A 27,397-nucleotide genomic window follows, 5' to 3' on the forward strand; every position below is an offset into this window, starting at 1 on the left:
AATGCGGCTGCTCAGGCAATAACCAAAGAGTGTGTATGTGCCATCAAAGCCGTGGAGGCCATTTACCCGATATGCTATTCCATACATAACCCTTTACCAGCCGTGGGCAAACTACGGCCCGTTTGAAATGAATAGAACTAAAAAAAAAAAAGACCGTACCCTTTTATGTAATGATGTTTACTTTGAATTTATATTAGTTCACACAAACACTCCATCCATGCTTTTGTTCTGGCCCTCCGGTCCAGCTTAAGAACCCATTGTGGCCCTCGAGTCAAAAAGTTTGCCCACCCCTGCCCTATACTGTATACTTTATGAATCAATAAAAAATTTACAATTTTTAATTATAAACCTGTGTTTTCTATCAAAATTACTTCTTGCGTGAATTTTGGGACACCCTTTACCATGCTCATGCAGCCTGACATCAAATTAGTGTGACCGACCTGAATTCACCTTGGCCAACCTCTACACATAGGTGCTATAAATTGGAAAAGTGATACATGATGACAGGAGAGAAATAAGAGCACTGTTTCTACCATATTGATAGCTCACTCCTATAAGCACTTGCAGGGCAAAAGGCATTATCAGAGTCCTCTTGTTTTCCCAAATAAGCATGAGCTTAAGAGAAAACATTTGACCTTCACATTCTTATCAGTTAAGAACATATTTCAGTATGTATGAGATTGTAACCTGCAGCTTTGTAAATGTGTCTTCTGAGCTTATTCATTTACTATTCAACCACCCCAGGTGCAAATGACATTTATGAGTGCTAATGACACTTTATTGAGCCAGGAGCATGAAATCTGTAATGTTTATCAACTTAGGTCTGTATCAAAAGGTATTTGCAACAGTATATATAGTAACTCCTATTTGTGTAAAATAAGGGAGGCTATATTCATTTCAATATGCACATAAAGTTACAAGGACACACCGACATTTCTAACAATGTAATGAGGAGAAAATGAGACAGAACAGTTTGGTGAAGGCCAAGGGATGGGGACGTGGAGGTGGATGGAGATAGGCAAAGGGGGGAGGGAGAGGTAAAGGGGAGGACACCTGCAATAATGTCAACATTAACTATTTTTTAATAAATAAAAATAAATGACACAGACTAGGATGGGAAAGAAACCTACTTTCACTAGTTTTTTTAATAATGTTTATGAAATATTTTTCAAGTAAAAAAAGATATTTGATACTGACACTACTACTACTATAGGACATATAGTTTGTTCTTTATTCCATACTCAAAGAATTAAGATTCATATAAATTAATAATATAATTTTAAATATCCAGATTCATTCTAAATAAAAAATAAAGTTTACTCCCCGATTCTATCTTTATATTAAAAATAAACAACAAAAACACTTTGTTCTTTTGGGCAGAGATATACTAATCATATGTGTTATTTTCATGGGTAATGAACTTCAAGTGTTCACTGGTATTACTGCTTAAGTTCTTAAAAGCTTGTAAAATCTCCCATCTTTGTCTCCTATAAATAACCAGATAAAATTTGAAGCTCACAAGAAATTTTCTATCATATACATTATAGAGATTTCAATGAATCCCACTATTCTAACAAACAGATATAACATAAAATACATAAGCACAAAGTAGAATGACAATGCTTCTAAAAAAAAAAACATTAGAAAAGGTAATTCAGTTTAATTTATTTTCATCACGTTTTCTTCATGATCCAGAGATTTTTAAATGCAAAGAAAATTAACTTTTCATGATATGTCAGGGACTGGCACTAAAAAAATTTTCAGACTGCAAATGAGTTATACAAATGAAATATCAAATGGAGATCCAGTTATCAAAATGAAAGCACTCAACATATTAAAAGTTCACAATTATTTGTTTAGAGCACATAAAAAAGTCAGCTTGCTAACCAACTGTTTGATTTTAAAGAACTACTGCAGAGATTTGAAGAAAATAGATTAGTTAACATAAAGATTAAAGAGCTTGAAACAAGTATTAAAAAGAAATCTGTGCCTTTATTAGAATGGTGTTAGGCTTTAAATATATGAATTTTGGTAATTCATTTTTTATAAGAAATGACACTACAGAACTGCAATACTGGTCCAACAGTCTTGTCTTTACTTTTCCTTTGAAGCGACAAACAGAATGCGAATAATCAGAAAGCACTAGCAGGCATCAGTTAATCCAAGATACTAGCTTCTTAGTTCCAAAAGCACTTGCAAAGAAAACCATTGGGGCAGCACAGGGGGATGGCAGCAATTCATAACTGGAATCCCACGAGCATGTGTGTACATCAAGTCTCATGAGGCTATTTTTTGAATTTATCCTTTACTTGGTCACTTTTTTGTACTCAAATACTAGTTTTTCTTTGACTTTTTCCTCAAAGTATAAAAAGTATGAAATATAAACAAGCTCTTGCATTGCACACTTAGAAGTGCACAATTCAAGCATTATAGAGCTATCTACATACTGATAAATCCCATCAAATCTTGGATAATTCAATAATATACAAAATATCAGGACACAGAAAGAACTAAAACCCACTTCTTTTTGTTACACATAAGATTCAAATATTCAACCTAAAGAAAAACACTTAATCATTTTGGCGCTCCTCTATATTCGCATGTTGATATATTTATTAAAATATTCCTGTATAATTATGTTTGGTCTTATTATTTCAAGTCAGGTTTAAAACTTCAAAACCAGCCATCCAGACAAAACAAGTAATCAGAAAGATTCTTTCCCACCTCCCTAACCCCAATAACTATGAAGCCAATTTTACGACATGACTCCAAACACTGGATTGTGGCGACAAATGCTAGGTCCAATTTCTTCATAATCCTTTTTGGTGTGGCATACTTGGTAGAACTCAGGCTGAAAATAAAAACAAGTATTTTCATAAAGATCAAAATTCTATCCACTTTTCAATATGCTTTAAAATAGATTTGTTAAGTCTAAAATGTTTATTAGTAGTCCATCCACAGTACTTGAACAAAGCTTAGAAATTCCAGCTATACGTCTAACTCAGAATTAAAAAGGAGCATTTAACTTATGTCCATCAAACTCCTCCTCAACACCTATTTGTCTTAGATTTTGAAATTTTGAGGAATGGAAAATTGATTCTCAAATGCCAAGACTATTCTACTGAGACTTTCCCAAACTATATATTGAATCAATAATCTACAGAAGCAGCATTAATCTGAAGTACCGACAAATCACTCTTAGTGATACTACAAAACTTGTCCTCAATCTGCTTTCCTCACTCAAGGTCTGGTATAGACAGACTATTCAATACTCTCAGTTATCTAGTTTCTCAAAGGGCAAAGCTACAAACTCAACTAGCTATATGGCACAAGTGAAGACAACTAAAATTAAGAAGGAAAATACTTTTATCTCTTATTTTTAAACGGTTTTAAATTCAAGGTTGTATAGTTTTCAATAATTCAGATAAAAGCACCTTAATTTTATTTAATACTCTGTGCACTATGAGATAAAATACCAATATTTAATAGGCTAATGATGTTAAAATACCTTTTTAAGAGGCTTTAAGATGTTTTGGTTTGGGAAGAGGACTCTCAGAATTCCCTTTACTTAATTTAGACCAGGGTACATCCTATCCAGTAAGACATTACTCTTAACTCAATGTTTTTAAATATTTGCACAGAAAAAACAATGACCTTCTCATATCTGCATTACCACAGGGTTCAAATAATTTTCCCTACAGATACATTTAAAAATTCTAAAGGCTCGCTCTAAAAAAATGTCCAGCAAGCAAAGAAAAATATGGACATTAAATCCAAATAACTTGCACTTTTTAAAAATACTATGTGCATACATATCCAATTTTAAAACTTTAAAACATTTTTTAATTTCTCATTTTTCTAAAATTTTTAGGTATTCAAGGATTCTTCTATCTAAAAAATAAAATAAAATAAAATTATAAAAGTAAGCTTCTTCTCATTTACCGTGGAAGCCAGCATCGATCCTCCAAACCAAACGGCATATCGCTGCATGTGGTGTGTAATGACTTGCACATCAATTGGTTTTGGCTAAAAAAAAAAAAAATATTCAATAGTATATTAAAATAGTTTCTTTGGATCATTTGCCTTAAATTTAAATGTACATAATCAACTGTAATGTTTCACATACTTGAAAATAAATAAAACTTTAACAGATGTGAGAGGCACACTGGGCAGAACAACAGCGTAGAAAAATATTAAGCTCATTTTTTTAAAAGCATAACCACACTGAAGTTGGGGTCAGAACTACTCCAAGTACCCTGTGAACAGGATTATGACTATGCCCTCAGGTTGAAGATAAAACTACACAAACACTGAACTCTAGTTAGTAGGCTTACTTCTCACAGTGATATGAACCAACAATTCTGAAGCTACTATAAAACATAGCCCGGATAGAGCAAAAACATAAATATATTATAGATAACAGAAGCCAGTTTTCTCTCTGTCCAAGAGGGCATTACAAATATGGAAAGGCAAAAGGCTAGAGCGAACCTCTGGTATTCTGGAACTGGCAGTATCAGCATGAATTCAGTTTTTAATTTACATAGAGAACTAGATATAGATGTTCACACACACACACACACACACACACACACACACACACACACACTAGCTCCAACCGCCAAGAAGGCTTAGAAACAGTGACACCCAGTAGCAATGAATATACTTAATGTCCAAAACTTGATTTCCTAATAGCATTTTCCACTAAAATGAACAAGGGTGACTTGGGGAGAAAAGGGCTGATTCCTGGATTGGAGAAGAAAATATAAAGGATGAGCCTGGAATATCTTGCTGTGCCAGAAAAGTAAGAAAGTGCTTGAAAAATACTGGGACCATATCAGAAAAGCTACTTCGAATGGCTCCCATTGGCCAAATCTGAGAAAATCTGAACATCAAAAGTAATGACATTAATAATATTAATGTCGATATTAAATCACAATTATATTAACGATATAGCTATGGAATAACATGAGAAATCAGTTTCTACAGATATGAATGAATGAATGAATGAATGAATGAAAGAAAAACTCTTCCATAAGTAAAATGAGACTAAAAAACATAAAAGGAATGATGGAATTTGCAAAATACCACTTGGCAATTACCACAGTAATAACTATCTTAGGAAAGAAATATGGGTGTTAATATTAGTGGTTAAAAGTTTGATGAGTATCAGGATAGTTACAGAGTCTGAAAGTATCTTCCCATAAGATTCTCATTACATGTAAAAAATAATAATAATTAATCACCTTATAGTAGAAAAACCTGAAAGATATACCTTTAACCAAATGATCTAAATTAACATACGGGACAAATCTTATCATCTGTCCAGAGATAAATGCACTGAAAGGACACAACATCACTTCTGTGGTATTACTACCAAAAGTGCATAATCTGAACCTAATCACGAAGAAACATCTGACAACCCCAAAATGAGAACCACTGCAAAACAAATGACCTCTACTCTTTAAAAACATTATTGGTTAAAAAAGACTAAGTAATTATTCCAGACTGAAGCAACATGGTAACTAATTCAAACATGTAATCCTGGACTGTATCCTAGACCAGAAAAAATATGCATTTTTTTCCTTTTGCTATAAAAAGAACAATAATAATAGAACTGATGAAATTTGAATCAGATAACTAGATAACATATTGTATTCAAGATGAATTTCCTGATTTTAAAATTGTGATACCCTGTTTTTGGGAAAGACACTTTAAACTATTAGAATAGGCCACCATAATATGCAACTCATTCCAAAACAATTCAGAAAAAAATAATTTTTGTATGTATAGGTATATGTATATATTTGTGTGTGTGTGTATATATGTGTGTATATATGTATACATATATGTATACATAAAGAAAATGTAAAATACTAATATTTGGTATCTAGGTGAACAATATATAGGAATTCCTACTAGGTTTTGCAACGTTTCTGGTAAATATGAAATATGAAATTATTTCAAAAAAAAGTTTTCAAACTTACAAGTCATAAAAAGATGCGGCTTATTATTATTTTTCTTTTTTTGGTCAAAAAAAGCTATTTGATTGCCATTAAAAATTACAGATTAAAAAGAAATAATGCCAGGTTTAGATACAGATATATAAAGATTTATGAAGACCTATAAAATGACTATTGACAAAATAAAGGGGAAAGAGGGAGAATCCTCTATCAAGTTTTCCTAGTATCACTAGATGTCAGTACAGCACTGATCAGCAAAACCCGGAGGGGTTTGGGGGCATGGGGAAGATCCCCCTTTCTTAATTAGAAATGTACCAGAAACTTAGAAATATGTTAAACAATTTTGCTTTATTGAAATACTGAAAAACAGCATTTATTTTCTCACTTCAGGTAGCTATAATGAATCCTAAAAATTGAACCACTGATTTTCAACTGGTGAGCCACAAGAATTTTTAAAGCATGCAATACCAGACTATTTAGTCAGAGACACTGACCTCTTTTCCCTTAGATTGTCAAATAAAAAAAATGACAACAATCAACACAACAGCCATCAGGTATGAATGAATCAAAATTATATCAATTTTTTGGTCAGATCAGCAAAAAATATTTTTTTGGGGGGGCCGCAGAATTATAGTAATTAGTTTTATGTGAAAATCATTGAACTCTTAAACATACATTTTAACGGAACTTCAAGGGGTAGGTTTAAAATAATCAAACTTTAGGGGCTGAAAACAGTCAGCTGTCATGTAATTTCTCAAAAGGCAGCAAACTCTACAGTGTTGTATTTTACTGTAAGTAATTTTGACTGATTGTAGTATCCCTCACTCTTGGTAATTTTCCAGTTGAATAACATGTGTTTTATTTAGCAACATATCCTCTCAATTATGTTTTGTGTCAATGTTCTACATTTATCAAGGATGAAACATAAATCTCTTTACAGCTACAAGAATATTTTCCAGAAACGTAGACAATATCCTAGAGGAATCAAATGATCAAGAATATAGATATGAATGTTTAATATTAACCATTCTCCATTAGAATATCCGACAGTTCCTCTTATTTTCCTAAATAAAAGCAAAAGTTGGCAGACATTTCCCATCCTCATTATAATAATCAAGGCACCCTCAACCTCCCCACCAATTATAGAAAAAAACCAACCTTCAATCTACCGCCACTCAATTCCTCACTTAATTTCAGCCTGGCATCCACAGTTCTTTTCAAATCTCTTTGCAAGCGACGTCCGAAGTCCCTGAACATGGTTGACCCTCCAGAGAGGACAATATTCTATATTAGTGGAGAAAAATAAGTAAGTAAGCAAGCATGACCTTTATTTTAAAAGAATAAAAAAAACTAAAGATATAAAAAATGGTAATAAAATCCAATTATATCCTTTGAAGAGAGGTGTTTTAAATGTAATATTCAACAATGGACAGAAAATAAAGAAGCTTTTAAAAGTATGACCTTGAATAACAATTTAGCTGTAAATACTGACCTTGTAGAGAGGACGTCTAACATCAATAGGACAATTCTGAATTACTTCATCTACAACTTCTGAGATAGGTTGAGTAAAGTCTGGATTAGCAAACTGAAAAGTAAGTAAAGTTGGATATATAATAGAGATTAAATCACTACTGACTTAAATGTCACAATTAAAAATGAAGTTTTAAAAACGTTATTATTTTTAACCACAATGATTTAAACTATCAAATGACTTTCCATCTCAACTCTACCTTCCTAACCAGTCTGTTTAAAAAAAAGAATCTGAAAAGTTATAACACAAATGTACCTACTACCCCAAATAACCTCTACAACCTGAGAACCTGTCAACAGCTTAAGATATTTAATTCTCAAAACCCGGACAGAAAATATTAACAATATGACAGAAAATATGTGCTATTATATTCATTTTAAAAAATGTTATCAATTTGTTAATACAGAACTTGCAAATTCTCTATACTGATCTTTGTTAACCATACTCTTCAGAATTTAACTAAAACAATAATACACACACATGAGATATAATACTTTCCCTACCTTTAAGATAGTTCATCTGCTATACCATGAGCAAGTAAAATGCAGGAATAGGGTCTTTCATTCCTGTGCTATTATTAGGCCAGAGGGAGACCAGGATCAGATGCATGCAGATGTGTGATGAGATAATGGACCCTCCCTGGAATTCCTAACAGGTCAGCATGCCAAAACAGATGGCCACACAGATACCGGCTCCTCCCTGGAATCCACAACGACCCCCACACAGATACTGACTCTTTCCTGAATATCGTGCCGACCCCCGCGGCGGGAACTTCCTCAGCTCATGCCCCCGCCCCTCATTAAACACCTGTATAAAAAGAAACCCCCCCTTTCCCTGTTGGCACAAATCCACTGGCCCTGCCTTTGGGGTTCGTGGGTCACCCGGGGACGCAGATTAAACCCTTTTCCTCCTTACTGACTCCACTCTTTGTTTCCTACGCTGCCTCCTGAGCCACCTTACAGCTATATCTCTGTGCCCTTCTCACAGTTTTTAATCAAGAATATACAGAAATGAAAAATTTACAGAACATTTAAATCTTCCCATAATCTGGATCCACACACAAAAAATCTGATTTAGAAAGAAATTAAGTCTGATCTGAATATATCTTTTGAAAAAGCTCAGGGACTATAGTGCTGTAGAATCCCAGGTGACAAGTAGAATATGAAGTAAAGCAGCAAGCAATGAATACTTAGTAAATAAATGAAGGAAAAAATAATTCACAGTAAACAAATTAACGAATTGTTGAAGGTTATTCAATACTTTAATACTAGAAGGCTCAACCTAGGGTCCCTATTAAGAATATTTTTAGGCCTTTTCTTTTGCTTTCAGCAAAAGGATACCTTGCTTCCAAATGCTCCCTGATCAGGTCTTCATATTACCTCAAGTGACTATTAGAGGAGGAATATTTTCCCTCTCCTCTGAAAAATTTATAGAGAATACACCCAATGGAACACAACAATCCAAATAGTTTTGTCAAAAATTTATAATTTCCTTAAAAAGAAAAAAAGCAAAGCACTAAACCCATTCCTCCTAAAAATAGTTCTTGTATTTGTGATGAATTTAACAGTTCAAAAATAAATATCCTTACTCTTTCGGACATTTTATCTTCAATTGTTCAAGTTCAGATGCCCATCCCTTCATCTAATCAAAACAAAAAAACAGAGCGAATCCTACAAATGACAGAGGAACTATGACAGAAATATCTAAAACTACAGAAGAATCTTAAAATTCACTTGGGAAGTGACCCAGTTAATATACATAAAACAGGTCTAGTCTCAAAAAACACAGGGAACACACATCCTATACTATATAATAAAAGCCTAATATGCTAAGTGTCCAGTTGTCCATTCAACCAATCAAAGCATAATCTATAATAATAAAAGGGTAATATGCCAATTAGACTGGACGTCTTCTGGACATCCTTCCTGACAAAGCCCAGGCCGGAGGGAAGCCAGCCTGGGTCCCGGGTGCCTGCGGGCGGCCCAAGAGAAACAGACTGGGTCCCCGGTCCCTGCGGGGAACTGGAGGAGGGAAGCAGCCCGGGTCCTGGGTGCCTGCCAGCAGCTAGAGGAGGGAAGCCTGGGTCCCGGGTGCTGGAGGGAAGCCGGTGCCGGCAGCCGGGGGAAGGAAGGCCTACTCTTGCACAAATTTTCGTGCATCGGGCCTCTAGTATGCTAATGATATGCTAAGGCTGCTCAACTGCTTGCTATGATGTGCAGTGACCACCAGGGGGAAGACAGTCAACTGGTCGATCAGTCCTTGTGACATGCACTAACCACCAGGGGGCAGATGCTCCAACTGGTAGATTAGCATGCCCTGGAGCCCTCCTGCAGCCCCTCCCTGGCTGACCAACTTTCCATGTCCCTCCCCAGCCCCTGATCGTGCACCGGTGGGGTCCCTCAGCCTGGCCTGTGCCTTCTCACAATCTGGGACCCCCTCGGGGGATGTCAGAGAGCCGGTTTCAGCCCGATCCCACAGGCCGAGGGACCCCACTGGTGCACAACTTTGTGCACTGGGCCTCTAGTATCTAATATTGTTCTCTCTATTAAAAGCACCACTAAAGATAACTTTTTAAAAGGCATAATCCCAGGAGGTCCACACTATGAATTCCCAACTTTCACCTGTCACCAAGGCAACAAGCTACCTCTATCACACCATTCCCCTAAAACTGTTCCCCAGAACACCAATAATCTGGATGCAAAAATCCATGAGTGCTTCTCAAGTTTCCTCTATTACTATACTGTATCAATGGGCACTACTATTTAACCTCACTTCTTCAAATTCTCACTTCTTTTAATGTTAACACCACAATCCTTTGGCTCAGCTGCTCCATTTCAGCATTCTTCAGTGTTCTTTGCAGGCTCCTTACTCTGCCTGTCCATAAAGTGCTGGTGTTGACTAGGGGCCCACTCTTCCCCTTATTCCCACTCCACATCCTCTCCCTGACCATTCTCTTCCTTTGTTCCATGTGTGTTGATAACTTCACATTTATCCTCACTTGAAAACACACTACAGTTCAAAATCCTTAGAACCCAAGTGTTCATTTTGGAATCCTTTAAAGATGCATAATAAAGTCATGTCATGTTTCCACCTCACCTATTCTTCCCCTTCACTGTTCCTAATTTGAGTGGATGGCACAATATCTAATTACGATACAAACCTGGGAATCATCACAGATTCTTCATATTCTTAGTCCTCTCACATCTAAGCATCAGTTGTCACGTTGCTTACTCACCTTCTATTCGTTCTCTCTCACCTTCTTTCTCTTTCTCATTGACCTACAGACATTTAACTTTCATCTGAAAAACGGCAATAAACTCACCTGCTTCCAACACAATTCACACCTCTATTCCAATCTATCCAACCCAGTACAACCAGAGTGACTTTTTTAATACTACACATAAATCTGTGTCATTTCCATGCTGAAGTTTTCTGCACGACTACAGAATCCAGTAACTCCTTTACATAGCATATTAGTCCCTCATGAACACCAATCTGGATCTATCTCCTACTACTCCCTTCCTTTATACTTTTGTTATCTAGCTCTCTTATATCTCAGGACCTCTACCCAGCTTATTTCCTCTGCCAGAAATATATTCCCCTAGCATACCTGCCTATCAAACATCCACTCATCCTTTAAGTCTCAGTTCAACTGTTATCTCCTCTAAAAAGTTTCTCTGGTTCTCCCAAGCAAACTTAGATGCTTTTTGCTTCTATTTCCTCACCTGATGCATGCATCCATTAAAGCAACTATACCTATTTAGGTATTCATCTCTCTTATTCTTTAAGCTCAGTAAGAGCAAGACAAATTAATTTTTGAATATTTAATGCTTAAACTGAGAGCATGACAATTATATCCACTTATTATTTGCTAGAATAAGCAAAAGTAGGCATTTAACTTTAGTAATTCTATTAATAAAGTTGTTTCTTATAAGTTTTAAGAACCTTTCATTATTAAAAGCATGTATTTTTCATTAATTTAATATAGCCTGTGTGTCACTAACATTTCATAGAAACAGAGACTATTTTTCTAATAATTAAATATTTTGTGATAGTTACTTGGTTTCTTTATAATGGTCATTTTACATATTTAAATGATCAAAAAGTTTAAGGACTCCCCTCTTTCTATGACCCCATATAAGCCACACATATTAAAGATTTCATTCTTCTAAATACATGAAAATAGTAATTATTTAGCCTGTTTTGACAAAGGCCTTTTAAAAATATATATATATATGTAACTAACTATAGCATTTTAGTATACAAAAAAAGTTCTTGAGATTAACTCTCTTAAGTAATCTTATAGTTCATTGATATTTTTTGCTGAGTATTATAAAAAAATTCCATCTAAAAAAATTACCTCTGGATGAAAGAAGATTTCAGGTCCCAAGAATCTCTCATAACCAACATCAATGGAAAATTCTTTCTTTGAGATAGCATTGATTCCAGTATACTGTTTAATCCACTTCGATCCATCTGTGTCATACTTGTTAAATTCTTTTACTAAATCTGGGCAGACATAACTATAGCGCTCCTAGAAAAACAAAGAAACAAGCAATTTATTCCTCTTGTTTTAGGAAAAGTACAAAAAGGGGGGAGGGGTATATTTTCAATAAACCAGAAACAAAAAAATCTTTAGAAAATAAAATTAGGAAATTAAGCTGAAGAAAATTTTATGTAGTAGAAATAAACAGTTCACCTCCTGGCTTCATATATGAATAGACTGATTTATAAATGAAAGAATCAAGTTCTACTATTTCAATGTTATTTCATGAAAATATTCAAAAGTGTCTTCCAATATTTTATACTGTTTTAGTAATTAATGGACTCTATATTCTAGAGAAGAGAAAGCATAAAATATACAGAACTAAAGAATTATTAATAATTGATAAATCCACACAAATTAATGTAGATCCTTAGCAGGAACAAAAGTGATTATAGTCTAAGTAAATAAGCAGGAGAAAAAAGGCTGAAAATATAAACTATTCTTTTTCACTATATCACCTGCACAACTGAATTGTTGCATATTTGGTTATATGTCCCAGGAAAAAGCTATTATCTAAAATGCAATTCAAAATGTTATGGGTTATAATATTCTATTTGTAATTTATGGACTTCTGACTTACAACCTCATTATTTCTTTTTAAAGAAAAATACATATTTCATATATTTTTACATATCAATTATTCTACCCAAGAGATACAAACATTATTATTGATAATCAAAGGACATAAAGGGAAAGAATATTAGAAAACAAAAGGCAATTTGGTTGTTATATTAGGTCTTCTTTCTCCAAACCTTGAAAATAGTAATTACATAGTAATGATCTTTCCCCGGCCAGGGTGGCTCAATGGTTGAGCATTGATTTATGAATCAGGAGGTCACAGTTTATTTAATTCCTGGTCAGGGCACATGCCTGGGTTGTGGGCTCGATCTCCAGTAGGGGGTATGCAGCAATCAATGATTCTCTCTCATCATGATGTTTCTCTCTCTCTCTCCCCCTCTTCCCTTCCTCTCTGAAATCAATAAAAATGTATTTTAAAAAAAGAAATGATCCTTAAAAAAAAAAAAAAAACCTTCAGAATGAGCATCAGTAGTCTCTAGAATAGATTTAATTCAAACTCCAGATTTCCCAAAACTGCTAAAACAGTAGTGTTCATATTGTTTACATATTTAAGAATAATGTCACCAACTGTAGAGTGTGACGTTTGTCAGACATTTAGTAATTCCTTTACTATCTATAAAGTAGTAAATTTATTTTTATTCCTAACCTTTAAAGAGAATCATATAAAGATAGGCAAATTAATGAAGTTATTTTTGCCAGGTTAGATTTCCTTTTACATATTCAAAACATATGTGATAGGACCACTGAAAATTTGTAGGTATGTTGACAAATGATAAATGTAAAAAATGATGCTCAGTATTTTGATAATTTGTATGAAACACCGAAATAATGAAGACGTATGTAGCATACAATAGAATACTTACACAGCCTTCACATTTTTCTATTTGCCATAAACACTTGAGCTAACTATGCCAAAATCAATCAATTAAATCAAAATAATTTTGCAACAGAAAACTTTCCGAATAAGGAATTCAGATTTGAGGACTATGAAGTGAACGAATTTATTTTACAAAAGGAAATAATCATGAAAATGTATGTTAGTCCTCTCAAATGTTAAGATGAACACGTAATTAATAATTTTTAACTGGCTAACACGTGTTTTTTTTAAGTACCATTCTTAAGAATTTTTCATGTTAGTATTTTAAATTTGATTTTTAATTTCTAACTGAATTACACCTCATCACTCTTTACCTTTACTGCCTTAGCAGTTTCCAAGGATTGCTCTGGAGGGATTCCTACTTCTCGGTCTCTCAGCAATTGCTGAATAAAATACGTTATATCTCGTCCTGCAATGGGAATGTGCTTAATACAGCTGCCAATCACATAACCTTCAGCCTAGAGGGGGGAAAAGAGAGTATCAAATTTACTGTCAATGTTTTCAAAATTCATATAATCTAAATAATTAGCTATTAAAGACCCATACATCAGGTTAGTGTAGTCATATCTAAAGTATTGCTTTATCCCAGGATAATTCTTCTAGTCTTTATTTCTCAATTGTATTCCTCATAGTTACTTATCGTAGAATTTATAATACTGTACAGTAACAAGAATGAATGGCCAGCAACTTAAAATTCTCTCATTGATAAGAGTTTATAACCAAGACTGAAATAACTCAATAACTTAGAAATAATGATTTTCAGAAGTAGTAATGTTGTAGATAATAGACTTCAGATGAGATGATTTTTAAATCTTCTAAAACTTCAATAAAAAATTTAGATTTCATTGTAGGAAATTTGATCATTAACTCAAAAGCTGACTATCATTTTTTCCCAATGAATTAGGTACCAATTTCACAAGCTTCAAACATACCATGTACCATAATAATGCCAAATAATTAAGTTCTGAAGAATTCATAAATTTATTGATCCAAGTCAAAAGAACAAAAAATAATGTAGCAAAATTAAATTTCATTAACAAATGAAATGTCAGAGATGTCCTCATGTGCCCATGACAATAGAATAGGGATTGAATTCATTCTCTCATCTTAAAAATAAAACAGGACAAATTATATGAAGTTGTTTTTCAGATATTAGAGAATAGGCAGAGTAGAGCAGTGACCCTAAGAGAAGGGAAAACAAACAAGGTGAGAAACATTCCATCTTGCTGCCCAGGGAGAGTTCTTAGGCAGCAATAATGGGAAGGAGAACCCAGAGTCTGGTGGTCTCATTAAGCTGAGGATACAGAATCTGCAAGTCAGACTACTACAGTGGGAGAAGCTGCACAGAGAGAGCTCTGGAGATCTGAAGAGAATTATCACCTTAGCTGACTAGTAATCATCATCATGTGCATGTGAGAAAAATCAAGGCCAGAGAAAGAACCTCTGGAAAGGAGCAGGCAGAAAGAACGATCCCCAACTCATACACAGCTGGGAACAGTTTATGTTCCCACTCACCAGAGTTTAAAGACCTCAAACTCAGAGCACCTAGTAGTCTTCAGAAGAATATTGCCCCAACACTGGGGACAGAGTAGGCCTGGACATGCTTAATAATGTTTTAAAGGAGTCTCTTAAAGGATCGAACTGATTCTTAGTCACTTAACTGTGTCCCAAGAAAATATCTTAAAATATTAAGCAAGAAAGGAACCAGGAAAAGACAACCCCTGATCAGGAAGAAAATAAATCAATAGAGAAAGAAGCAGAAATGTCAAAGATATAGAATTAGTAGACAAGGACACTAAAACAGCTAATATACTCCATCTGATCCTGATCAAGAAGATCAATTGAAACATGAGGAACAGAAAAACAGAAGCTATAAAAAGACCCAAACAGAACTTCTAAGAACAAAAATACCTGAACTTAAAAATACAATAAATGTAATTATAGCACATTAGACAATGAATAAAAATCATGATCATGAAGACAGAAATAGAAACTCTCCAAAAGGGTATAGGAAAAAAAAGTTAGAAAAAAAATAGAGTATCAGTTAACTATGAGACAACTTTAAACAGTCTAATATACATGGAGTTTCTAAAGATCAGGAGGAAAAGAAAAGATATGTGAAGAAATAGTGGACAAAAACTTCTCAGATATCATAAAAACTACAAATCCATAGGTCCAAGCAGCTCAATGAGAAGAAATGAAGAAAACCACATTTAGATACATCACAAATAGCTGAAATCTAGTGAACCTAGAATATGTAAAAAGATAACTTGACAGCAGCCAGACAAGAAACGTTACATTCAAAGGAACAAACCTGAAATTATAGCAGATACTTTCAAAAACAAAATAAGTCAGAAAACAGTAGAGCCACATCTTTAAAATACTGAAAGGAAGAAAACTACCAACCTAAAATTCTACACTAAGTAAAACTATCTGCCAAAAATGAAGGCAAAATAAAGACCTTTTAAAGTATGTACATAAGTTGAAATCATTCATAGGCAGAGGATCAGGACCATAAGAATATTAAAAACCAACATTCAGACAGAAAGAAATGATGCTAGATGAAAATCTAGACCTTCACAAAGGAATAAAGAGCACTAAAAATGGTGTGTAGGAAAATATAAAAGAATTGTATGTGTTTTTCAAAATCTCTTTTAAAGATGACTATTTATTATAGGCTGACTTGTGACCTGTCCCTCCCAAAATTCTGTTAACATGCTAATCCCCAATACTGTCAAAATGTTACTGCCTTTGGAGATAGGGTATTTAAAGAGGTAAAATTAAGTTAAAATGAAATGATTAGAGTGGGCCCTGATCTGATATGACTACTGTTCTTAAAAGAGGAGGAGACTGGAACACAGACACAGAGAAGACATATGGTCTACAAGAGAGCCCTCAGAAGTCAACACTGCCTACATCTTGACCTCAAACATTTTAGCCTCCATATCTGTGAAAAAATTAATCCTTTAATTGTTTAAGTCACTCAGTTTGTGGTACTTTGTTATGGCTGCCCTAGCAAAACTAATATACAACTTACAATGAAACAAATTAATAATATACTATTGAATAAATAACATGTAGAAGTAAAATGAATGACGACAATACAGACTAGAAAGGTTATGAAATCTAGAATATTATTTGGAGTTAGATTGTGATAAGTTAAAGTTGCTTACGATAAGCCCTGGAGCAACCACCACCAAGAAACAAGCAAATGACAATACCAAAAAAATATAGTAAAGCTAATAGGTCAATAAAGAAGTAAAATAGAATTATAAAAATAACCTACTAACTCAACAGAAAAGAAGAAAATAATGATCAGTATAAATCTGAGCTGTCATTTTGAATCTATGAAGCACAGTAAAAAAGCTAATTTGTCATTAAGATTAGAAGCACAAAGGCCTTGGCAAAAAAATGCTATCTCAGACAATAATCCAATCTGATGCATTTTTCTTAATATACTTTACTAAATTTAAACCATAAAGCCCAATCATATCTTGAGCTTTTTATTAAAAAAAAAAAAAAAGTTCCCTAAAAGTCATTAATGGTCATTGCTCACAACTAACTGCCATTTTGTTAATGTACTCACCAGTCTGAAATGTGTTAATTAAGGATGAGAGAGACTATCAACTGGCTAATATACACAAAGACACATCAAACTGGAGAAAAGAATTCCAAGTTTAAGAAAAGAAAGATATATTTTTTCATTCCATATACTCCAATTCATCATTTCCCAATTATAAATTAGAAACTATTGCTAATAAATTTTTAATTATTTCCTAATAGTAGTACAAACCTATAGCAAAAGAAACATTTTAGAATTTGTTTATAAAATTTTAACAATAATTTGAGCAAAATACAACTATAGTTGAACAAATGGCCAAATCACAGCTAATTTTTTAAGTATAATATTTAAAAGTTTTAAAAAGTGGTATTAATTCATATAATTTAACTTGCCAGATGTGTAATTTGATGTCCTATTCAGTAATTTTAAAATATTCTTACCACAGGAATGACATGCGTGACACCATCTCCACTGTCTATTACCGTACCAGTCAATGTCCGTTCCCCTACTTGTCTTGAGGTCCAGGATGCAGCTAAGGCAAGAACGGCCTTGAATAAAAAGAAATAAGACAGGCAAAAAAGAGACAAAGACAGAGAGTTAAAATTACATATATTTTACTGGAGTATTTTATTCAATTTTAAATGTAGTATGCCTGGAAAGAAAATATACAAAATTAATTTACACTATGCAATCAAATTATTCACATCCTACATTTTATTAAGACAAACTTACAAGTTTATATTTGCTTTCAGGGACATATTTATAAATTTTCCATATTTCAGTGAGAGCCTTTTTTCTCCTAAAGCCAAAAAAAATGTGGAAGACTAACATGAAATTGTATAGTATAAGACTGTCAAGACTTAAACTATGTTTATATGGGATAGCCTGTTACAAACAACAAAGCAAGAGAAGCACACCACCAACCACCCAATCACCAGAATTATTCAATACTAGTATCACTCTTATAAGATTATCTCCAAATTTTCTAAGTGCAATATGCATCTAGGGATATATAACAACTTATCACAGAAAAGCCCTTGCACACTTCCAAATCCTATGATATAATTATAAAACAAAGTTGATGAGGTAACATTTTTCTGTGAAAAATTGTGGCATAGGCAATAAAGTATAATTCTTTAAAAAAGGAGTTTACAAATTAAGAAATTAACACAGCTAGTTCATTTTTAAAAATCTATATTTCATACAATCCAAGCCTCAAATAAGATATATGACTAATATGCTGAAACCGGTTTGGCTCAGTGGATAGAGCGTCAGCCTGCAGACTGAAAGGTCCCAGGTTCAATTCCGGTCAAGGGCATGTACCTGGGTTGCAGGCACATCCCCAGTAGGAGATGTGCAGGAGGCGGCTGATCGATGTTTCTCTCTCATCGATGTTTCTAACTCTATCTCTCTCCCTTCCTCTCTGTAAAAAATCAATAAAATATATTTTTTTTAAAAAGATATATGACTAATAATTAAAAACAGAACAAAACTGGCTTTTTAAAATCTACTTGCAATATAAACAGCTGAAAAATGGACCTAGAAAGATGTCTAAGCTGACCGCCAATTATAACACAGGATCACACTACAAACATTGTGTGCCACCAGAACTATAAAATAGTTTATATACTCATTAAGCATCTGTGATATACCAGGTTATCACATTTACTATAGGGTTAAAAAATAAGAGGTAAGTTCTGATCCTGAGGGTGGGACAGAAGCTGTATCATACAGATATACATACAAATTAAGTACAATAAAGTATTGCAGGAATTTATGATATATAGGATACAGAAAGGCCCAAAGGAGAAGGTGGTCAAATACACCTAGCAATAAATCAGTCAAAACAAACTGTAAAAAGAACACAACGAATGTTCTAAGGATAAATGAATATATATATTAGAGACCCAATGCACGAAAATTCGTGCAAGAGTAGGTCTTCTTTCCCCTGGCTGCTGGCACCCGCTTCCCTCCCACACCTGGGACCGAGCTGCTTCCCTCCGGCCCCGGCTTTGTCAGGAAGGACGTCCGGAATGACGTCTGGAAGACGTCCAGTCTAATTAGCATATTACACTATTATTACAGATATGAAGTTCTTGACATGGCAGAAACACTCAATGAACTTTAGTTCCCTTTTTTCTGTCCTATAAAAGGATTTGAGTTAACCAAAAACAATTAATATACTTTAACACTTCTTTTCTGACTAAAACTCAATTTCCTATAATATGATTTCTAAATTATCAACTCAAGAGAGAAACTATGATATGCTTTGAGGTTATAATACACAGATAGATAGATAGATAGATAGATAGATAGATAGATAGATAATTAAACCAGATTAAAACTTAAGAATCCAGAGTCTCTTAACTTATGAACTTGCTTACCTGCACAGCAATGTACAAGCCTGGAACATTGAAGGACTCAAACATTATTTCAGCAGTATATTCCCTGTTTTCTGGAGTATTCAGAGGAGGTTCAGTCTATTAAATTGAATAACATTTTAAAAAGACAATATCAGATTATTTTGATAACTTAATAGACAATTTTAAATGAGAAATAATTTATTTCAAACACTGTATTTAAAAGTCATTAAAACTTAGAGGTAAAGAGAGACACAGTCAAAGAAAAAATAGAGAATTCAAACAGATCTAAACATATGCAAAAATGTGGTTATTCACATAAAAAAAAAGGAAACTAAATTCCTCTCACACCACTTGTAAGAATTACACATTGAGAAAGGGAAGGAAGGAAGGAGGAAGAAGGAAGGAGACCCAGTCAAATCACCTTGTAAACATCGTAATGAAAAACCTCCAGTGGTATTTGCTAATGGAAGAATCATCTATGCATTATTTATAGCAGAATGTACCTGATCTGGCTACAATTATAGTAAACTAGAGGCCCAGTGCACGAAATTCGTGAAAGGGTAGGGTCCCTAGGCCTGGCTAGCGATCAGGGCCAATCCGCAGGGTGATTGGGCTGCCCCTGCTTGCACCTGCCTTGGCTGGCCTGGAACCACCTGCTCGCCGGCCCCACCTCTCGCTGCCACCATAGGTTGGGGCCTGCGGGCAGCTTCTGCGTTAAGTATCTGCCCCCAGGTGGTCAGTGCGCATCATAGCAACTGGTCGTTCCGCCAGTTGTTCTGCCGTTTGGTGAATTTGCATATTAGGGTTTTATATAGCTAGATAAATCAAGATTCTACAAATTTATGGCACAGCTTCCTGAAAAAAATGTTATGTAAGTTACATAACTGTTAAGCGACTATAAAATGGAGATATTTACATAGTTCTCTTCAGTTTAAGTTATGTGGCTGCATACATCACTTAGAAACTTGTGTCTGGGTTAAGTCTGAGGCAAAAAGGACCTAGGGAACAGCACTGGCAATCCCAGATTTCATTTTTTGCTTATGTCTCATGATCATTTAATTCATTTAAATTATTAAAGTTGAAAACTGGGTAAAACTCATTCTTATGAGTCTGATATGACAATCCAATCCTTTTTGTTATCTCAAATACGTAAAGTTAAAAGGCAAAACTTTTAAACTTAACACAAAAGAATTATCTTTTTTACCTTGAGGAAAGCCATGGATTCCTTACATTTACAGAGCAAAAATTACAAAAAAAAAAAAAAAAAAAGAATGATAAAACTTGAATTCATTACAAATTAAATGTATTTTTTCAATTTTAAAAGGCCTTATAGCCGAAACCGGTTTGGCTCAGTGGATAGAGCATCGGCCTGCGGACTGAAGGGTCCCAGGTTCGATTCCGGTCAAAGGCATGTACCTTGGTTGCGGGCACATCCCCAGTAGGGGGTGTGCAGGAGGCAGCTGATCGATATTTCTCTCTCATTTATGTTTCTAACTCTCTATCCCTCTCCCTTCCTCTCTGTAAAAAATCAATAAAATATATATTTTAAAAAAAAAATAAAAAAAAAATAAAAATAAAAATAAAAGGCCTTATAAATAAAGTTTAAAAAAACTAAGCAGGAATAGAGTTTTTCATATGTAAAACTTTTAATAAGCAAACTGCCTGATGTTAAGAGAGTTTGGAACTAGGTTCAACAATATGAAGATATTTAGCAATACATACAAAATTAAGCAAACTAAAAAACCAAAGCAGTTAACTATAAACTCCAAAACAAACAGAAGTTCTACATAAAATATAATCAGAAACTTCATAAGGAAAACATACAGATAGCTAGTAAGTACATGAAAAAATGCTCAATGTCATTAGTCATCAGGAAAATGCAAATTAAAACCAAAATGAGAAAGCTTACACACCCACTAAAATGGCTAAAACTAAAAAGACTAACACACCAAATATTGGGCAGATTGTAGAGCAACCAACTTACTCACATCTTATATAAAAGTTTCCTAAAAAGCCTATTATGCACCTACCTACAGCAATACTGTACCAAAGTATTTATACAAGAGAAATGAAAACATATGTCCCCAAAAAGACCTGTATAGGAATGTTCTCAGTAGCCAAAATATTGTTAATAGTAAAAAACTGGCAACAGCCCAGGTGATCATCAATAGAAAATACATAGTAAGGCATATTCATCTAATGGAATGCAACCCAGAAAAAGCAACAAGTTATTGGTATCCTCAACAACATGGATGAATTTTTAAATCTTAATCTCTGGGGAATACGAATCAAGGGTTGGGAGACATGAGGAAGAAGAGTGCTGTTTTTTTATTTTCGATCTTATACCATTTAATTTTTTAAAGATAGATATGAACATGCAACTATTTTGGTAAAAAGAAGAAAGTTTAAAAATTAAGTTATATTGTATTTTTGTTGCCAAAAATTACAAATGAAATAATAATCAGACTACAATGAAAAAGGGAAGCGCCATATTTCCAACTTTTTCTGAACCTTACTATTTCTATCAAAAAGATTACATATTAATTATCAAAAGAATTTCCTAAGTGCCTAAACTTTGTTGTTTCAATATATTACTACTCTATTTGAACTCCAGAACAGAATAATCTTAAAGACAAAAGAGCTTTTTAGAGTCTTTTAGACATATGACAATTTAATAAAAAATAAAGCATGCCCTCGTGAATACAGATGTAATGAAAATATTCTCATTGAGTTTCTTCAAAACTTTCCTCAGTGAAATCACAATTTGTACTTACCAAAAGAAAATAATGGTCTTCAGGTTCTGCCCTTAAATATTTAAAGATCACTTGTTCCATAAACTTTTCCATCAAATCCCAATCTTCAACTATACCATGGCGAATTGGCCACTATTAAGACAAAAAAATAAAATACAAGTATTATTAACATCAAAATAAACTACCAAAATTTAAAAACCCAGAGAATACTAGACCATTAGTGAATATTAGAAAAGGACAGCATTTCTTAGGTGTGATAATCTAACTGTAGATAATTCTTTTTTTTTTCTTTTTTTTTTAAATATATTTTATTGAGTCTTTTACAGAGAGGAAGGGAAAGGGATAGAAAGTTAGAAACATCGATGAGAGAGAAACATTGATGTGCCCGCAACCAAGGTACATGCCCTTGACTGGAATCGAACCTGGGACCCTCCAGTCCGCAGGCCGATGCTCTATCCACTGAGCCAAACCGGTTAGGGCTGTAGATCATTCTTTAGAAATTCATACATAACTATTTAGAAATAAGTTAAATTATCTCTACAATATATTTTCTGGTGATTCAATTAAAAACATAATGCAAACATGTTAAAATTATAATGTAAAACATAACGTAAAAATGTTAAAAATTGTAAATCTAGATGGAAGATCATTGTACTAGCCCAGTGATGGCGAACCTATGACATGCGTGTCAGAGGTGACACGCGAACTCATTTTTTTGGTTGATTTTTCTTTGTTAAATGGCATTTAAATATATAAAATAAATAACAAAAATATAAATCTTTGTTTTACTATGGTTGCAAATATCAAAAAATTTCTATATGTGACACGGCACCAGAGTTAAGTTAGGGTTTTTCAAAATGCTGACATGCCGAGCTCAAAAGGTTCGCCATCACTGTACTAGTCTGTCTGGATTTCTGAAAATTTTGTAATAAGCGAAAAATTTAAAATTAAGCCTATGAAAATTATAGTTTACTACAATTTCCTTAACATTTAATTTATTAGCTCTTTCACAAATATTTGCTATGTGCCTAATATATAAAACACAGTTGGTAAGTATATAGCAATAATAAATCAAGCATGTAAAATTAAAAGAAAAACTATATGTATTTGTAAAGAAACATGCTTTCAAAACTGAGCCCCAGGGTACTACAGCAAATTGACAAAGACAACACCAATTACTTTAAATTTTTCAGGAAAATACAGTGACACTCAAAATCAGTCTGACACTGCGTATCTTACTAGCAGAGAAATTCAGTTTCAACATTAGGTAATACTACATATATTATTTTCAATAACATCACTTCTTTGAGAAACTGAGTTGCCAGTAGTTGCTATAATAAAAACTAGTACCTCCCCCAAAAACTAATGTAAAATAAGAAATGCAGGAGGAGATGTGCAATCTGATTCCAGGTGTGAGAAGTTGTGAAATACCTAACAGGCACATGCACTCTTATAAAATTGTAATTATTTAACAATTAAATATTTTCCTTTCAAATAAGTGTCTTATTTTTTCAAAAGGCTATTTAGTTCCTTAGACCTAGATGCTTAATAAGCAAGCTGTTAGATATTTCTTTTGGTCTAGATGTCACTCTAAACAATCTTACTGAGACACTAAAGGCATTGAGAAAATTTGTGAATCTCTGCAATAAAATACAGTTCCACAACACATATAACTAACAAAAGATTAGTATTCCAAATATATAAAGAATTCCTTAAACAAGCAAATTAAAATTTATGCAAAATTTTTTTAAATATATATAACAGAAAAAGAAACAAACAAAATATACAGTTCCATGCACATAGTACTCAATACCTTACAATGAAAGAACAAATAAACCTCCTATAGTCATTTACTCAGTCATTAAACCTATTATCAGTTAATCCCCAATATCCACATCTCACCCTAGACTTCTCCATACTTTTTAAGGCATTATATTATGAATTTCCTTGCTTTAAGTAAGGAAAAACATGTACTACATCATTCATTTTATAACATTACTGAAGTTTACATATTTAAATAGTCTAAGTGTTATTTTATTGTGTAGCAACTGTGAACCATTGGCACAAATGCTAAGGACATGAACCACCTGCCCCCCTCAAGCTAGTGAAAGAGATAGATACAAATCTATTGTAAGTTTTTAAAGAAATAAAGTACCTAGGACTAGATGAGGAGCTAGGCTCCTTAGGAAAAATAGAAATACTCCTATATGACTGATAAGGTCATATCTAAGCTGGGTGTTAAAGGAGCAACCTTGTTGATTTTATTTTCTTGGGAGGAAGAAGAGGGAAGAACATGTAGATATAGAATAGAAAGAAAAAATATGTAAAAAGACAAACACTGCATTTAACAATGAGAAATATGTGTGACAAAAGGATTAGGGGGGAGGGGTGTAGAGAGACAGATCAGTTCTAGATAAAGAGACCAGATTCTCAAAAACTGTATTTTCCTTATATTTAGATTTTATTCTGTAAGAAATAGGGCACTGGCAGAAAATTTTAATCAGGGGAGTGACAAGAACAGCTTTGATTTTTAGGAAGATTATTATAGCAGCACTGAGAAAGCTGAAAAGAATTTTAAGACAACTAAGCAAGGGAAAATAAAAGCCCCAACTGTGGTATCCTATCTAATAAGGAGGGAATATGCTAATTGACCCTCACCCCATCGCAAAGATGGCAGGGCCCACAGCCAATAAGGAGGGAATATTCTTATTGACTGCCCAGTCCTCAAAGATGGCAGCGCCCACAGCCAATAAGGAGGGAATATGCTAATTGACTGCCACGCTCTCAAAGATGATGGCGCCCAGTCCCCTCAGCCCCACTGGGGCGCCTGCCTCCAGAGTCCCCCAGTCCCCTCAGCCACCCAGGGCTGGCCCGAGGTGCAGGCAAGCCTTGGATGGCGGCTGCCCAGCCACCCAGGGCCGCCAGCGGCTCAGGTAACAAGGGCCAGCCGAGGCTTGCGCTGCCAGCAGTGGCAGCAGCAGAGGTGTGATGGGACATTGCCTTCTCCTGATCTCCAGGTCGCCTGCCGCCCCTGAGGGGGCAGGCCGGGCTTAGGGACCCCACCTCCAGTGCATGAATTTTCATGCACCAGGCCTCTAGTCAATGATATTAGGCCAGATTTAAGATTTCTATTATAAGAATGAGAAGAAACACAAAGATATCAATATTTTTAGCTTTGAAGTCGGACTGGAAAGAACCTATTAATCCAGAGACAAAAGTTGTGTTTTATTTTTTCTTGAACTAAGCAAGGGTAGAGTATATATATATTAAGTTTTGTTTTGGTAGATTACATTTGAGAGCCAGGCAGTAGGTAGTTGACAGTAGGTAGTTGGAAATGTGGCCAAGGAATTGGAAGTAGGGATTTTAGGTTGTAGTTGCAGACAGAGGAGTGGATGAGATCACCTACACAAAGTATTTAATAAAGAAATAAAAGAGAATCAGGGACAGTACCTGGGAAATAAAAACATTTGAGTAGTGGGCAACGGAGAAAGAACCAGCAACAATAGCGAAAATAAAACAGTAACAAATAAAGGATAGTCTATGTTAGAAACAGAAAAGACAAATCAAGACTGTTACACACAATCAATTTAATAGTTTATCAAATAAGTAGAGACTAAATAAGAAATCTGGTTTCAAAAGGAAAATAATAGCTAAAAGGCTGAGGAAAGAAGGTACAAATAAAGACTGAGAAAGTTTTTGTTTTTTAGGTTTGCTTGCAGCATTTGGGAGACATGAAAACGTGTTTAAGGGAAAAGAATCTGAGGAACTATGGTCTCTCAGCTCACTGACTTCAACACCTTCAAAGATTTCTTTTCCCCATTTGGCTAGTTTAAATCTTAGTATCCTCAGCATCTCTAAGTACCAGAAATGCAAGAACGCCCCACTCTGATCATAACTGTTCATCCTCCAGCAATTTGCTATACCTCTATCACAATTAGACTAGCAGGCCACTGGCTATTATAATTACTCCCTAGCTATCCTCCTTCCCTCCCCAACCCACAGACATACACAATTAGACTAGCAGGCCACTGGCTATTATAATTATTCCCTAGCTATCACCACGCCAACCTGCCCCAACACACACACTCTTAGATTTTACACCACATCACTTTGACTATTCATATTTCCTTTTGTCATTCCATCTACCAAAGCCCAACTCAGAATGATCCTACCCTAAACTTACCCATACACAGAATGCTGGTTGTATTGAAGAAACATATGTAACTGGGTTGATAAAACTAAGCATTCATAATTGCTATTCTCAAATGGACCTAACTTTGCCAGGCAAGCATTTGTTTCTCTACTCTATTCATCTTTACTCTCCACAAAGATGATTTTAAATGTCCCCATTATTCAGATTTCACCTCCCACTATTTATTTCCTGGAAAGCAGAGCTGATATCACCATGTATTTCACAGAAACAGCAGACACCAACAGTCAGGAATCCCTTCATCAAATCTATAAAACTGACTCCATACATTCTTTTTCTCTTTCACTTTTTAGTAATATAAGAGAATCTTCCACATATAAATTAGATCATCTGTGCTCTGGACCTCATCCTTCTGACTTAATTATGTTATTTTAATCTCTTTTTTCTAATGGCACTTTCACAATAGCATTTAAACATCTCTTCTACCTTAAACTCACATGTCTCTTGATCTCTCTCTCTCCCAATCACAGCCAAACCTGAATGAATATTGACATTTTTTTCTGGCCTACCATTCACAATCCATCCTACTGTAATCCAGCCACTAAAATGGTTTTTATTACTCCTAAAATGGTTTTTATTAAGGTGACAAATGACATCCTTGTAGCTAAAAAACAGTAATTAATATATGGGGCTCCAGGTGACTTGATATCTTAGAAACATTCCATGCTGTCTATCACTTTCCTATTTACCCCGTCCTCTAACCATGCTTTCTCAGTCTCCTTTGCAATGATTTCCTCTCCTATCCAAACCTAAATAGAGCACTAATCAGGCTGTGTCCTAGGCTCTTCCCTGATACACACTCCCCTAGGTAATGTCAGCCCTTCCAAAGGTAACTGATACCTTCCAAATATTTGTCTTTTTTCTGAGTTCCCAAAGCCAAATATTTGTCTAACAATGTATCAGATGTCTCCCAGATACCGAAAACACTACTTGTTAAAAACTAATATTCTCCTCCCTACATCACAACCCAGCCAAAAGTATTTCTCCTTAAATGTTCTCAATCTCAAGAAATAAGG

The 27,397-nt window shown here is 34.3% G+C and overlaps 1 protein-coding gene across 2 annotated transcripts in view; it reads right to left on the reverse strand.

Moving 5' to 3' along the window:
- Window positions 1–1,645: 1,645 nt before the first annotated feature.
- The window catches only part of ACTR3 (ARP3 actin related protein 3 homolog), a 36,947-nt gene continuing 11,195 nt past the window's right edge, over window positions 1,646–27,397 (reverse strand). The window contains exons 3-11 of one of the 2 annotated variants that reach the window (XM_014459834.2): window positions 22,193–22,303; window positions 19,440–19,535; window positions 17,496–17,603; window positions 13,808–13,951; window positions 11,852–12,025; window positions 7,453–7,545; window positions 7,119–7,244; window positions 3,943–4,026; window positions 1,646–2,851 (exon numbers count right to left, since the gene is read on the reverse strand). In XM_014459834.2, the coding sequence (XP_014315320.2) occupies window positions 2,756–2,851; window positions 3,943–4,026; window positions 7,119–7,244; window positions 7,453–7,545; window positions 11,852–12,025; window positions 13,808–13,951; window positions 17,496–17,603; window positions 19,440–19,535; window positions 22,193–22,264 (993 nt within the window). In that variant the 5' untranslated portion in view covers window positions 22,265–22,303 and the 3' untranslated portion in view covers window positions 1,646–2,755. Of the gene's footprint in view, window positions 2,852–3,942; window positions 4,027–7,118; window positions 7,245–7,452; window positions 7,546–11,851; window positions 12,026–13,807; window positions 13,952–17,495; window positions 17,604–19,439; window positions 19,536–22,192; window positions 22,306–27,397 lie in introns of both variants that reach the window. The other variant, XM_023757863.1, reaches the window with a different exon arrangement.

Source organism: Myotis lucifugus, unplaced genomic scaffold (genome assembly GCF_000147115.1).
Source record: "Myotis lucifugus unplaced genomic scaffold, Myoluc2.0 scaffold_116, whole genome shotgun sequence".
Lineage (NCBI taxonomy): Eukaryota > Metazoa > Chordata > Mammalia > Chiroptera > Vespertilionidae > Myotis > Myotis lucifugus.